General features: G+C 36.4%; 1 protein-coding gene across 3 annotated transcripts in view; it reads left to right on the plus strand.

Moving 5' to 3' along the window:
* Nucleotides 1-16,668, plus strand: part of NEDD4 (NEDD4 E3 ubiquitin protein ligase) — a 137,459-nt gene that overhangs the window by 39,484 nt on the left and 81,307 nt on the right. For all 3 annotated transcript variants that reach the window (XM_043555360.1, XM_043555361.1, XM_043555362.1), the window contains one exon: nucleotides 11,987-12,040. In XM_043555360.1, coding sequence (XP_043411295.1) covers nucleotides 11,987-12,040 — 54 coding nt within the window. The remainder of the gene's footprint in view (nucleotides 1-11,986; nucleotides 12,041-16,668) is intronic.

Genomic DNA, 16,668 nt, shown 5'->3' on the forward strand with positions numbered 1-16,668 from the left:
GAAGAAAAGAGGAATGAAGGAAAAATAGAAATAGAAAGACGATGGTCGTAAAGTCAACCATATCAATAAGTGCCAAAAAAAAAAAAAGAAAAGCAAGGTTCAACCATAGACTCTTAATAGGAGTCACTCTATGAGTATAAAGACACATTAAAAGTAAAAGTACAGAAAAAGATACACCATTCAAACACCAAGCCAAAAAAAAAAAAATCCTCATATGGCTGTATTAACATTAGGTAAGTAGACTTCAGGATGAAAAGTATTCCTAGAGATAAACAGGGACATTGGACATTTCATAATCATAAAAGGGCTTATTCATCAAGAAAAGATGTCTGATAAAGGAGCTTCAAAATTATAAAGCAAAAATTGAAAGACATAGGGAAATAAATTCAGAATAGTTGGAGATTTCATCACTCTTCTCTCAATAGTGATAAACTAGACAAAAATGTTAGTAAATACATAAACAATTTGAACAACCTATCAGTCAACCAATTTAGCATGTATGGAAGACTACATCTAATACCTGAAGAATATATATTCTTTTTATATGCCTATGGAACATTCACTAAGGTAGACTATATATTGGGCCATAAAACAAGTCTGAATACATTTAACAGACTTAAGATTCAACATGTCTCTGAAAATAGAATTCAGTGATACAAATATACCTGAGGAATCCGCAAATAATTTGGAAATTAAGCAACATAATTTTAAATAAGCCATGGATCAACAAGGAAATCATAAGGAAAATTACAAAACATTTTAACTTGATTATTAAATCAAAACATTATCAAAATATGAGATGAGCACATTCAGTGCTTAGAGACAAATTTACACCTTTAAGTGCTTATATACAAAAGAAGAAAGACTTAAAACCAGTGATCTAAGTTTCTATCTTAGAAAACAAAATATAGGGAAGGAAATAAGAATGGGAATCAATGAACTAGAAAATGGATAAAAAGTCAAGAAAATAAATGAAACCAAACATGCTTCTTTGAAAAGATTAATAAAATTGATATACTACAGCTAGCTCAAATAAGAGAAGTTCAAATGACCATTATCAAGAATGAAAGGAGTATCCTATAGATAGTAATAGTAATAATAATAATAATAATAATAATAATAATAATAATAATGTAATATGAACAACTTTATGGCAATAATTTTAACAGCACAAATGGAAAACTTCTTTAAAAGCCAAAAATATATCAGAGCCAGCATTAGAAAGAATGCTTGAAAGTCGGTACTACTTTTGAATTAGAGATGTTAACACAAAAATAAAAAAGAAGACTATTTGTAAATGATAGAGCAGGCTTAGGACCTTCCTGTCTTTTACTCATTGTTTCTTTTACTAGAATTTCACTATTACCAAATGTCCCAGCCAGCATTACTTTACTCTGGGACCATAGGCTGCACATTTATTTCCAACAGAACTTTGCAAATATATTGTAAGAACGACCAGAAAAATCTGTATAGATGAATGCTGATTCATCACAGCTAGAATAGAACTGACAACACATGGTGATTTAGTATTTTCTGTTGAAAGGACATTATTATGTGTAGTCCATTGTTTTTCTCTTTGTCATTTATATCATTATACATAGCACAAAATATTTTCAATTGAATGTATTCACATAAAGTATTTATTGAAATAATATAAATACAGTCAAAACTTGGTTATTTGGCATTTAACCAATGGAAATTTTGGTCAGACGTTGAAGGGAACCTTTGCATCTTTGAGAAAATATGAGGTTCAAAGAAAGTTTTTGTGGAGAATTGTTATTAGTAGATCAACAAACAGGAAAGACTCCAAATTGAAATTAGTGCTTAATAGCAAATTATAGTGAAACCTGCACTTACAGTTGCTCAGATGAGACTAGGGAGGCAGGTTACAGGAGGGAAAAACATCAGGCAAGTAAGGTAACAATGTACACATTGTATGAGCATAGTGGATGAGCATCTGAAAAGACAGCTCACTCCATTCCTCATATTCCCATGGTGCTTCGTTTGTATCCTTAGTAGTCATACTCATCATATTATACAGTTGACCCTTGAACAGCATGAGTTTGAACTGTCCACTTATGTGTGGTCCACTTATGTGTGGATTTTTTTTTAAATGTGGCACAGTACTATAAATGTATTTCCCTTCCTTGCAATTTTCTTAATAACATTTTCTTTCCTACAGCTTGCTTTATTATAAGAATACAGTGTATAATACATACAAGGTACACAAAAAACAATAAGCACATTTATTATCTTGATTTATGTTTGTGTCACCCATAAGCCTTCTGGTCAACAGTAAGCTCTTAGTAATTGAGTTTTGAGGGAGTCAAAAGTTATATGCAGATTTTCAAATGCACCCCTAACTCCCATGTTGTTCAAGGGCCAACTGTATTTACATAATGTGTATATGTTCATGCATGTGTTCTGTAGGAAAATATAGATCTCAAAATGTGGGAACACAGGTTCTTTCTGTTGTGCATACTCCGCCACCCCTGGGTGAACTCTGTGTTTGAGTCTGAGGAGCCCTTTTATGAGCATGTTACTTGTTTGTCAAAGTTGCCTTTCAAAGTAGTAAAATTTTCCTTTTATCTATCTGCCTAGTAGAGACTCTGGTTCTGGAAATTCTGACAAATGAAGCAATTATAAATATTTTCTGTATCATTTATATTTATATATAATATGTATTATATATATTTTAAAGTTTATATAATTTGAGAGACAGTGTGTGAGCGAATGGGCTAGGGCCAGGGAGAGAGGGAGAGAGAATCTGAAGCAGGCTCCACATTGTCAGTGCAAAGCCTGATGCAGGGCTCAAACCCATGAACCCTGAGCTGAAGTCAGATGCTTAACCAACTGAGCCACCCAGGCGCCCCTGTATTATATATATATATATTGAGAGAAATAACAATCATCTGTAATTTAATCACCATAAAACCACCACTGTGCGATCTTCCTGTATTGTTTCCTATGTATTTTTATGCATATATTTATACTCCTCACCTCTACATACACACAAAAAATTGGTGTGATAGTTTTCTATATTTGTTTCCAGGCACTTTGCTGATGCTTGCTAATGAGATGACCACAGTCCCTACCCTCAACAAAGCTCACTGTCTACTGTGGACTCCTATGAACATCCTTCTCAAAATAATTGCCAGTGTACTGAGCATTATGAAAGGGAAAACACCAGAAGCTAGGGAGTGAATACCAGGGAAATATTAGGGAATTTAGGGAATAATGTCAGGGAGATATTAGGGAAGTCTCCTCTCTGCAGAAGTGTACCATTTAGGATGCTTTGGGGGGTCAAGTAACATACTTGAAGTAACAACTAATATTGGCTTAAACAATATGCACGTTTATTATCTCTAATAATAAGGATCATACATAGAGGAATGGGGGTGACTGCAGCATCTGGACAGTCATGTGTGACCCAGCCTCTCTGAGATTCTCTTAGCTTTCTGTCCAGGCTACAAGATGCTTGCAGCAGCTCCAAACATCATAGCCTCACACGATCATGTCTGTAGATAGAAAATGGAGAGAGTTTTCCAACATGTGTCTCTTAAAAAAGTGAAGTACCCTTTTCAAAAAAGCTCCCCCCAGAACTTTGATTCTCATCTCATGGGCTACAATTGTCTCATATATGTATTTCTAACCCAGTCTTTGGTAAGGAGAATGGAATTACCACGAGGCTTAGAAGAATAGGATGCAGGCCCTGGGGATGGGGAGTGACCATCTATCCCTGACACACATTGTCATCCACTATTTGAATAAAATCAGAATCCTGTTAGCTAGGAAGAAATAGAGGACACCCTAAAGTACTAAGTAAATTATGGTACAACCGCACAATAAAACCCTCATCAGATATTTAAAAAGAAACAGATGTATATGTATTAATAAGGCATTGTTTCAAAATATGCTAAATGAAGGAACTAAGGCACAGAACACTGTGTGCATGATACACCTATTTGTGTTGAAACAGAAAAAATTGCTTTCTCATATGCTGGTATTTGCATAAAATACTTCTAGAAAGACCTAAGAAAGTGCTGTGTTTTCTCTGAGAGTAGGACAAGGATAAGAGAGTGATTTACTGTTCACTATGTATCTTTTTTAGTGTTTAGATGCCCTCCCATAGCTATGTATGTATAGTTTATTTTTATATTTGTTGATGAAAATTGCTATATAGAGAAAGTAGAGAGACATAAAACACATAAATAAAAATGCCAAGATACTTTCTATTTATATAATGCTGTATGCTTATAAAAAATATCTAATTCATTTAACAGTGTTCTTTTAAAACATTTTTTTAGTTTATTTATTTGTTTTGAGAGAGAGAGAGAGAGCGAGCCAGAGTCAGTGGGGGAGGGGCAGAAAGGGAATCCCAAGCAGGCTCCACACTGCCACCACAGAGCCTGATGTGGGGCTCAAACTCACAAACCTTGAGATCATGATCTGAGCTGAAATCAAGAGACGGATGCTTAACCGACTGAGCCAGCCAGACACCCCTACACAGTTTTATTTTAAGATATACTAATATCATATGTCCACACAAAAACTTGCACATGAATGTTCATAGCATCATTAATTATTATAGTCAAAAAGTCGAAACAGCTCAAATGTCCATCAACAGATGAATGGATATACAAAATGGGGTATATGCATGCATTGGGATATTTTGCAGCTGTAAAAAGAAATGAGGTACTGATAACATGCTATGAAACAGGTGAACCTCAAAAAAGCAGCAAGAAACCAATTAAAAAAGATCACATATTATATGATTCCATTTATATGAACTGTCTAGAATAGGCAAATTTATAGAGACAGAAAATAGATTGGAGGTTGCCTGAGACTGGGGTAGTGGAGGGAAAGTTAGGGGTGACTGCTAAAGGGCATGAGGTTTACTTTTTGAGGTGATGAAAATGTTCTAAAATTGTGACAGTAGTTGTACACTATGAAAATACTAAAAACCATTAAATTGTACATTTTCAATGGGTCAATTGTATGGTATGTGAAATATATCTTAATAAAGCTACGTTTTAAAAATGTATGTGCATTTTTTTTTCCTGCATCTACTTGTAGAATTTCCAGGAACATTACTTCAGATTCTTTATGAACCCTGTAGAGTAAATTGACACTTATCAATACCTTTGTTGTTCTTTGAAAAAATTTGGCTACTCTTCTGCCAAATTTTTCTCTCTACTGTTTTATGTATTTATAGACCTACATGCTTATTTTTGATTTTCAAAAAACCTATCATCAGCATTTTAATTTTTGTCTCTCCTGCTTTTACCCTTCCCAAAATATGACCCTATAAACTATTTTTTGTGACCATAGCTTTACTCCTTTTTTTAATAAATTAAAAACACGATCTCATCAAAGAAGTCACACATAGCTTTAAAATGAGATCGTATAAAGGGGCTATAATGGAAAGTGGTAGACTCTAGAGCCCCAACTTCCTTCACCCTGCTTCCCAGGGAGGAACCACTTTTTAACTGTTGTTTCTTATTCTGGCCATTATTCCCATATTGCTGAATTGCCTGCACATCCATGTCCCAATCTGACTTCAAGCTATGACAGATGAGTAAACAGCCAACTTATGTTTGGCTGATAGTTTGGCCCCTCATTGGATTCTAAGTTGAAAATAATTTTTCCTTAGAAACTTGAGGGCATGGCTTCATGATAACATCGTTGAGCAGCGTGTTGCTGTTGAAAAGTCTGATTCTAGTTCCTTTGGTGGTGGTTCTTTTTCTGTGAAACATTTGACAATTATCTTTATCCAGTGTTTTAAAATTTCACAGTGATATGCCTTGTATGTACAGCTTTAAAAATCCATTATTGTGCTGGGCCTTTGGTAAGCATTTCAATTTAAAGACTCCTGTTTCCCTTCAGCTCTGAAAATGTTTATGTAAATAATTTCTTTAATAGTTTTCTTCTCTCTGTATTATTATTTTGGGTATTCCAACTGGTTGGTTGTAGAGTTACCTGGACTAATTCTTTCTCAACCAGAATTCCTCATGTGAACCAAAGAACACAGGAAATGGTTTGAGTGTTTTCTCATACCTTTCAAGGATGGTCTTATCCAGTACCTTGCTAGTTATATAGGAGAGAAATTAATAGATAACATACAGTGAATGTCTTAGGAAACAGGTCTGCAAACTTTTTTTTTAAAGAGACATATAGTAAATAAATATTTTAGGTTTATGAGCCTAGCGGCAAAAATTGAGAGTATTATGAAGCTACTTATATATCCATTTAAAATATAACCATTTTAAATATTTTAAAAATTCTTATAGGCTATTTAAAAAACAAAAAGAAGCAGGTGGCTGGCTGGACTTGACCCACACATAGTTTTCTCAGTTTCTACTTTAGGGCGTTAGAATGTAATTATTTCATTGAAAGAGGATTCAAATAATCCACTTTTTTATTTTCTCTCCTACTTTCCTTAACTTAGCTTTTCTACATTTTGAGAGATTTTTTCAAATGTACCTTAGGTTGCTTATATTTGAATTCAACAGTCATTTTTAGAGCATATTGTTTATTTATTTTGGTGGGGTGGGGGGGAGAGCAGGGGAGGGACAGGGATAAGGGAGGGGAGAGAGAATCCTAAGCAGGCTCTGCACTGTCATTGGGGCTGGATCCCACAACTTGAGAGATCATGACCTGAGCCAAAATCAAGAATTGGACACCCAACCGACTGAACTACCCAGGTGCCCCTCAACAGTCACTTTTACTTCCAACACCTCTTTGTTCTCTAGTTTTTCCTTTTTCTAGTATCCTATTTTTGCTTTATGGATGCAAAACTTTCCCAAACATTTCTACTTACATTTTTTTAAGTGTTTTCTTTTTGTTTCCTAAATCGTTTCTTTTTCCTTCAGGGACAGTTTTTCTGTGTATACATCTGTGATCTCTGATAACCTAATCATACTTAACAGTGATAGAATAGAAAAAATCACCTACTGCTTCTGTACATAAAAGGCATAAACACTCAACAATTACATGTTACATTTTTAGTTCCCATGTAAGTTTTGTATATTGAAACTGGTGGTTGCATTTTTGCAAAACCTATAACTGAAATCAGGCACAAAGAGAAACTGTGTGATAAGTGTGTGTGTCTGTGTGTATAACATCCAGAGGGTAAAGTAGTATTCAAACATGGTCTCACTGGGGCAATTGCCCTCTTGCTTCAACCTTCTGCATTGTTTTGAGTTTTCAGCTTCTTCTGCTCTGTTTACTGCTATATCTATATCTATCAGCAGGGGGACCGTTGTAGAAGTGGCTGGAGAGGATCATTGGGCTCAGATCATGAGGGATCATTCCATGCTCAGTCATTTGGATTTCATTCTTTAGGCTATTGGGAACACCTTTTGAGTAGGGCAGTAAAAATAGCCTAACCAGTCTTTTAGGTAGGTCATTCCAGTTATATAGGAAAGAGAAATTAAAAAGATAAGACAGTGAGATTAGAGAATTCTGTTAGGTAGCAAGTAATTAAATGCCAAACCAGGACAGCAGAGGTCTGATTAGATCAGACCTGATACCTGTTTTTTAGCAATATTCCTCAAACATCTACATTATCCAACTTTACTTTTATAGACACTGAGACTTTTGATTTTTCTTCCTCAAAATGTTTGTCATGGCCTTTCTCCCTTCCTACTCTCACTGGGACTGTCTCAGGCAAAGCTCTCATATACACTTCATGCTTGAGTCATAGGAGCAATAGTTCCCACAGGGTTTCTCTTCAGCCCAATTTATTTTGTGTATCACTGACAAAATAATATTTATGTATGACCTACATCATGTCATTTTTATTTTAAAAGCTTCATTTTCTTTCCTACCAATTGAGTCCTAACTCTTTTTTTTTTGTATTTCGGTGCCCTCAGCCTGGCTCTAGCCTAAATAATCAAAATTTTTTGCCACTTTCTTTTAAGTTTATTTATTTTTTTAAGAGAGAGAGAGAGAGAGAGAGAGAGAGAGAGACCATGAACAGGGGAGGGGCAGAGAGAGAGGGAGAGAGAGAGAATCTCAAGCAGGCTCCGCACTGCCAACGCAGAGCCCAACATAGGGCTCAACCACATGAACCATGAGATCATGATCTGAGCTGAAACCAAGAGTTGTACGCTTAACAGGTGCCTGTCATGGCAGGCACCACTGCCATTTTATAATACAAAAATGTTCTTATCAGTTTGATTTCCCTAGAGCCTGCTCATTCTGCCTCCATGTCTTTCTTAATGTGATCTCCTTGCTGTGAATGTTCTCTATATTTTCTTATGCAAATTCTTCCCTACATTGAAATTTCAGCTCAAGTTTCATCTTCTCCCCAAATTCCTCTACATCTTAGAAAAGATTATTGTCTTACACTACTTTCCTATTCCCATGGTGTCTCACCCTTGATTGGGGTTCCCATCCCCGTAGTTGCTCCATGGTCACAGTGTGATTATAAGAGAGTCAGCTGTCCTAACCAAGACAGGAAGAGAAATGCAAAGGGCAAAAGGGACATCTCTCCTAGCTGAGTCAGCTCTATTTAAAGAACTCTCCCAGAAGCCCCATCAAATGACTGCCAGTAGGTTGGCCTCTTTGTCCCTGGGTGTTTATAGAGAAAACAATACATAAAGTACAATGGAGCATTTGGTATTTTGATCTAGGTGATGATGACACAGTATCTGTAGATCAAAAGTCATCAGGCTGTGGCCAACAGACACAGGAAAAGATGCTCAACATCACTAATCATCAGGAAAACACCAATCAAAACCACAATGAGATATCATCTCACACCTATCAGAATGACTAAAATCAACAACACAAGAAACAAGTGTTGATGAGGATGTGGAGAAAAAGGGACCCTTGTACACTGTTGGTGGGAGTGCACACTGGTGCAGCCTCTGGAGAAAACAGTATGGAGTTTCCTCAAAGTAAAAATAGAATTACCATATGACCCAGTAATTTCACTACTGGGTATTTACCCAAAGAATATGAAAGACATTAGTTCTAAAAGATATATGAACCCTTGTGATTACTGCAGCATATATACAGTAGCCAAAATATGGAAGCAACCCAAGTGTCCATCAATAGAGGAATGGATAAAGATGTGGGGTTTGTGTGTGTGTGTGTGTGTGTGTGTGTGTGTGTGTGTGTGTGATGGAATATTACTCAGCCATAAAAAAGAATGAAACCTTGCCATTTGCAACAACATGGAGGGAGCCAGACAGTATAATGCAAAGTGAAATAAATGGGTCAGAGAAAGACAAATACCATATGATTTCACTCATAGGTGGAATTTAAGAAACAAAACAAATGAACAAAGAAAAAAAAGAAAACAGAAAAACAGACTTTTAAGACTGTTAAAGATAGAGAACAAACTGAGGGTTGATAGAGGGAGATGGGTGGTTGATGGGCTAGATGGGTGATTGGTCCTAGGATGGCACTTGTGATGAGCACTGGGTATTGTATGTAAGTGATTAATCACTGAATTCTACTCCTGAAACTAATATTGCACTGCATGTTAACTAACTAAAATTTAAATTAAAATTTTAAAAAATTAAAAAATAAGATATTAGTTGAAAAAATAAAAACAGACTCTGAAATATAGAGAACTTATGGTTACCAGAGGGAGGGTGGGTGAGAGGATGGGTGAAAGAGGTGAAAGGGATTTAAAGTACCCTTATAGTGATGAGCAGTGAGTAATGTATAGAATTGTCAAATCACTATATTTTACATATGAAACTAATATAACACTGTATGTTAACTATACTGAAATTAAAATTAAAAAATTTTTTTCAATGGGCCAAATATCAAGAAAAGTACTAAGAAAAATAGAAACATAATTGAAAAAAAATTGGTAAGAATGAAGAGAATCCAAGTAAATGAACTGAATAAATGTGTATCAAACTTTGCTGTCTAATATCAAAAAATGCAACTTTTGTTAACTTGCCATTGGAGTACTTTACGTATCTTGCTCTAAATGAGGCCACTATGAAAATTTCAAAAATAAAGACCACATTTACTTTTAATAATTCCTTCTTTTCACTAGTATGTATTTTGTATATTTTAATGGTATTTAAAAATTATTTATGTATTTATTTTGAGAGAGACAGAGACAGAGAATAGGGGAGGGGCAGAGAGAGAATCCCAGGCAGGCTCCATGCTCAGCTTAGAGCCCGACTCAGGGCTTGACCCCATGACCCTGAGAGCATGTCCTGAGCCAAAATCAAGAGTTGGACACTCAACTGACACAGCTACCCAGGCACCCCTTAATGGCATTTTTTATATATGTTTATTGCAGTTGTATCTTCATTGTAAACACTAAATGATATGGATTGAACCTGTAGTCCTACCTAATGCTTTCTCCTATGAAATATATATATTTTTAATGTTAATACAATTACTTGTTTTTACTTTTTGGATCATTTACCTCAAATTTTCTTTTTTTTTTTTAACTTAGGCTGTATAACTTAGTAATTAAGAGCATATAGTTTGAAATTAGTCTGCCTAGATTAAAATAAGAATTCTACCTCTTGGGGCGCCTGGGTGGTTCAGTCGTTTAAGCGTCCGACTTCAGCTCAGGTCACGATCTCGTGGTCCGGGAGTTCGAGCCCTGCGTCGGGCTCTGTGCTGATGGCTCAGAGCCTGGAGCCTGCTTCCAATTCTGTGTCTCCCTCTCTCTCTGCCCCTCCCCCGTTCATGCTCTGTCTCTCTCTGTCTCAAAAATAAATAAACGTTAAAAAAAAATTAAAAAAAAAAAGAATTCTACCTCTTGATAATTCTTAGAAAAAGAAGTCATCAGACTGTGTATTTAAGGTTAGTAAATTTTATACTTTACTGAATGTATCCTATACTTCAGTTTTAAAAAATTAATGCCTCTCTCCCCCAAGAGTTATACAATGTGGTGACCCTGAGTATGCTGCTGCAGGCAAAATTAAGATTATGTTCTCAGAAGGACATAAGGGAGACTAGACATTGGCTTAGGTATCTAAATATATTTTTCACACTTATTGGACCTTTTGCTGAAGACTGTCAATATTTTTAACATGTAAACCAAAGTTTTAAAATATCACAGTGTTTAATGTAATGTATTTATTCTCATAGGGAAAAAATCAACTTAAATGTGAGAATTTTTTGTATGTCATCTTAATCTCTGGTATAAAAATTATTAAAGATTTTCTTCATATTTGATATTTAGTAGATATTAACTCGATGTCGAAATATCTCAGCAAACATGAAAGCATCAGCTTTGAAAAATAAAATACTGCACATTAATTTTTATTTATACTGTAAGTGAAAACTAAGTGTTTACTTTTTGACTGCTTGTGTCTATGTAGTAGAAGCAACAAATGGTTCTATAAAGTCATTACTAAAAAGGATTCAGAAAACTAGTTTCCATAAAGTCAGTATCCACTTTGGGTAGTTCTACCTTGATAAATGAGAAGTCAGTAAATAAAATTTATAATAAGTTAAAACATAACCCATATATAAAAATATATATGTATATGTATATATATTTAAGTTTATTTATTCATTTTGAGAGAAAGAGAGAGAGTGTGCACACAGGGGAGGGGCAGAGAGAGAGGGAGTGAGAGAGAATCCCAAACAGGCTCTGCACTGGCAGTGAGTTCAAGAGCAATGAGATCATGCCCTGAGCCTAAACCAAGAGTCGGTCGCTCAACCAACTGAGCCACCCAGGCACCCCTATAACCTATTTTTTTAAGTACTTGCAAATATCTAAATAATTTTTTTGACATTTTATTTTCCTTTCTTTCATTCTATTTTAGAAAAAATGTAAAAATAAGCACCCAGATCCACTTCATTGTTACGGTAAAGCTGTTAGAAAATGGGTGACATAGGATTGGTTTGCTTTTGTATTAAGTGTCTCGTATAATTTAAAATACACCTAAATAGAATTAGGAAATGGCAACATTTTCAAGAATTTATCTCAGAGTCCGTAAGTTGATTGATGTTCACTTGTTTTTAAAGAAAGGTTGTGTTTTTCTTAACTTAGGTCCATCCTCAGCAGCACCGGCTTCTATTTGAAGTATTTGATGAAAATCGATTGGTAAGTTATGTTGCACTAGTGTGATGCGAAGCCAGGGTATATCTCAGTAGAGCAGAGGAAATACGCTGGGAATCTGTGATGTGAGAGATGACTTGGGGTGGTTATGGAGGCTCTGGGCAAAAAGGAGAGGTGGATACATTTTTTTTTTCCTTCTTGGTGCTACTTTCTACCCTTCCATTCTCCTCCCAGGCACCTCTCTTGATTGCCAGTTCTCACCAGATTACAGTCTTACTCAAGACCTGTTGTGGCAGGTGATGGGATAGCAGGAAAGCTGGCCACATTGTCTTGCCTTCCCTCACCCTCATCCAGCGTGGCCTGATGGGTATGCACAGGCTCTGGGAAACTTCTCCCTGAGCGGCTGCACCTGTGCTTCCTCCTTGCAGTGGATTTCTTCTGTTACTTGTATGTACTTACATGTCTCATGCCTTCTCCTCTTCCCACTCTTCTGCAAAGGAAGACTGTCCTCTTTACACTGATAAAGCCTCTAAAGGACTGCGAGCTCTTACAGAGGCAAAGAAAAAATGGGCAAAGTTAAACCTGATTTTATGTTTGTGAAATGATAGTTCTGATTCCTCATCTCCTAAAGACTATCTTGAAGTCCTGTCCTTTTCCTAAGTTTGTCTCTTAGGAATACTATTTTACATGTTCTCCTTAGCATCTTTTCAAAATTTTTTTAAATTAAAAAAATTTTTTTAATGTACATTTATTTTTAAGAGAGAGAGAGCATGCAAGGGTGGGGCAGAGAGAGGGAGATAGAGGATCTGAAGCAGGCTCCACCCTGACAGCAGAGAACCCAGTGTGGGGCTCAAACTTACAAACTATGAGATCATGTCTTGAGCCAAAGTTGGATGGATGCTTAACTCACTGAGCCACCCAGGCATCCCCAAATCTTCTTCTTAGCATCTTACATATATATTTTAAACCTGTAAAATTTGAACATAAAATTTGAACATAAAAAAAGAACAGTGTTATGTAAGGCATATCAGTTATTAAACAGAGGCACCAAAAAAGAAATGTTCACTTCTTAGCTAACTAAGAAACTGGATTTTTAAAATTTGTTTTTAGTGTTGGACTACATGACATGTTTTTTTCCCTCAAGAAATGATAACTATACTACTAATGGAAGATACTGAAATTAAAATATATTAATTAGCCTCATAATAAGAAAAAGCGTGTTTTTATTGCCAAAGGAGACTGATCACTAACTGCAATCTAACTCTTTAAGGCTGAGTGATATGACAGATGTTGAAGATTTGCTTATCAGATATGGTCATATGCAGAAATGTTTGTTTTCTGCTTGTATTTTTGCATTTTCTATAGAATAGAGATTTTTTATTCCTTCTGTCTCTACAGATTTGTTTTCCTTCTAGATGGGGCCAGGTAGAATTTACTATTTGTGTTTTTTAAATCATAAAATAAACATATAGAAAAGTGTATGTAATATAAATCTTTTTTAAAAATAATATGACAAATACCTATGCACTTATGACTCAACTTAAGAACTAGAACATTACCAAACTCTACAACCCTCACTTCCCCTCCCCAATCACATCTCCTTTTCTTCCCTCGCATATAGTAGACACTGTCCTGAATATTGTGCTTATCATTTCTTTGCCTTCAAAAATTGTTCATCCTATACATATGTACCCCCTGAGTATAGTTTCCTTTTGCATATTTTTGAATTTATTAAAATAGTATCACTGTGAATACATCCCTCTGTGGTATGTTAACTAAGGTATGCCATTTAGGGTATCAACTCTGTTGGATACTCTGCTCTCTATTAGAAATACAGCTTTTCTCAAGAAGCTCACTTTACTAGGAAAAGGGAGCAAGAAATCATTAGAACAGGGTGGTGTGTGTCATTCTAAGCCTCTGATTTGTTGTTAGTCCTAGCAGGTAATTGAAGTATTACCTATTACCTGAGATGTCATAGAAACTATAGCCATTGGTAGAGTAAGAAGGTTGATTGTATGGCAGTAAATGTCCTGTGCCTCTGTAAATGTCATTTGTGTTTATTTTTGTATAGCATTCACAACAAAATTAAGAACATATCCTTTTCCTAACAAATACTCTTTGGAAATGTACAACAAAGAGCAATGGATAAAATCTTAGGCAGATAATTTCTAGTCCTGTGGAAAATGTTTGTCATATAAGTGACATTTGTTTTGAAAAAGAGTACTCTTGGGTGCCTAGGTGACTCAGTCAGTTGAGTGTCTGACTTTGGCTCAGGTCATGATCTCATGGCTTGTGAGTTTGATTGAGCCTTGTGTCAGGCTCTGTGCTGACAGCTTGGAGCCTGGAGCCTGCTTCAGATTTGATTTTAGGAATTGGGTCATGTGGTTGTGATTGGGTCATGTGGATTCTGGCAAGTCTGGAATCTGTAGGACAGGGCTAACAGGTTGAATATTCAGGTAAAAGTTGATGTCACAGTCTTGATTCTAAAACCTGTAGGGCAGGCAAGCAAGCTGGAAACTTAGGCAGAGTGTCTATGTTGTAATCTTGAAGTCCAATTGCTTCTTCAGGAAACCTGGCTTTGCTTTTAAAAAAAAAAAAAAAAAAGACCAGCTTTTCAATGTTTATTTATTTTTGAGACAGAGAGAGACACAGCATGAATGGGGAAGGGTCAGAGAGAGAGGAAGGCACAGAATCTGAAGCAGACTCCAGGCTCTGAGCTGTCAACACAGAGCCCGATGCGGGGCTCGAACTCACGGACTGTGAGATCATGACCTGAGCCGAAGTTGGACACTTAACCAACTGAGCCACCCAGGTGCCCCTGGCTTTGCTTTTTAAGGCCGTTAGCTGATAGCATGAGGGCCATCACATTATGGAAGGTAATCTGCTTTAGTCAAAATTTACTGAATTAAATGTTTTTTTTTAAATTTTTTAACATTCATTTATTTTGAGAGAGACAGAGACAGAGACAGAGAGAGAGTACAAGCAGGGGAGAGGCAAAAAGAGAGGGAGGCACAGAACCTGAAGCAGACTCCGGGCTCCGAGGTGTCAGCACAGAGCCGGAAGCTGGGCTCCAACTCACAAACTGCAAGATCATGACCTGAGCCGAAGTTGGTTGCCTAACTGACTGAGCCACTCAGGCACCCCATGAATAAATGTTAATCACATCTGAAACATATCTTCATAGCAACATCTAGCCTACTGTTTGACCAAACAGTTGGGCAAAAGAGCCCAGCCACATTGACACATACAATTGTTCATCACAGTGGACTCTGGCTTTCAAATTTCTAATCAATGATTAGTGTCATCCAGAGTCTATCCCTGACATTTAATCACATTATTTTCTGTGTAGATAATCAATAACCAAACATCTCAGAATGTGGGGTCCTGAGCTTCAATCTAATCCTCAGATATTATGCATTTCATTCCAGAGTATGCAATTCTACAGGACTTGCATAGGTTCCTCCCCGATGAGGGTGTGACCGCTCTCCACCTCTTCTTTTGGAATTGATGCTCCTCTTTTGGAATCTGTTTGGCTAAGGGGCTACATTCTACCCCAGGCTCTCCACTGAACTGCTGTAATGGTGGTACAGATCCTGTGCAATCCCAGCCCAGAACCAGCAATGCAAATTCTTTAGCCTGTCTGCAGTTTAAACTCAGACTGGCAGGCTGGAAAGTGCATATCATTCTCTTGCCTTACTTTTCCTTGTCTTAAGCCCTCTCTTTGAAAATTTTCAATCATCATTCCTTCCAATCCAGTTGTGGTGCTTTTCAATATTTCTTTAATATTCAATTTAATTTTCTTCAATATTCAGTATTTCCAGTAATAGCTGAATCAACTTTTATTTATTTTTTAACGTATACTTATTTTTGAGGGAGTGGGGAGGGAGGGGCAGAGAGAAGGAGACAGAGGATCCAAAGCAGGCTCCGCACTGTGAGTGCAGAGCCTGTTGCAGGGCTAGAACTCACGACAGTGAGATCATGACCTGAGCCTAAATCCAGAATCGGACGCTTAACCGACTGAGGCATCCAGACACCCCTGGATCAACTTTAAAAAAAAATTCCTGAAAGAAAGCATTAGGCACTCAGAGAAGTGTGACCATCCATCCATTTAATCTCTTCCCTGGTGTTACTTAGTTACTTGGCGCTGAGCATGAGCCCAGAAATGTCCCAAGAAATGTGTGGCTACGGTCCTCATGGTCTGGAAGCTTGATACCTAGTTAGGGGACATGAAACTGATGCTTCTGGAGAAGCTTACCAAAGAGAAAACATTTATCTAGCCAAATACCTGAGGTTCATTATTTTATATCAACAACCGGAGGAGTTTAACTAGAAGCTTTAGGCCACAGGTATGAGCAGTTAGATCCTATTAATTAGCCTATTAGAAGTGTTTGTTCTTTAAGCTATGAGACCCCTAACTTAATTCAAGAAGAAAAGCTGAAGTCATTTGAAGGCAAAGTGAAAAGATTAGGACTGTTCCTTCTATAAGGAAAGAGGATTATAGGGAATATTTCCTGAAGTCTGTAAAATCGTAAAGGAGGTAGATTATATAAAACCAAAATAATATAATAATTGTATTGCTAAGTTTGCGATTATTGTACACATTCCAAAGCATAGTGCTGTATCATTCTAGTCAGAAATATAATTTCACAAATTCCGTATTTCTATTTTATCAT

The sequence above is a fragment of the Prionailurus bengalensis genome, chromosome B3 (genome assembly GCF_016509475.1).
Source record: "Prionailurus bengalensis isolate Pbe53 chromosome B3, Fcat_Pben_1.1_paternal_pri, whole genome shotgun sequence".
NCBI lineage: Eukaryota > Metazoa > Chordata > Mammalia > Carnivora > Felidae > Prionailurus > Prionailurus bengalensis.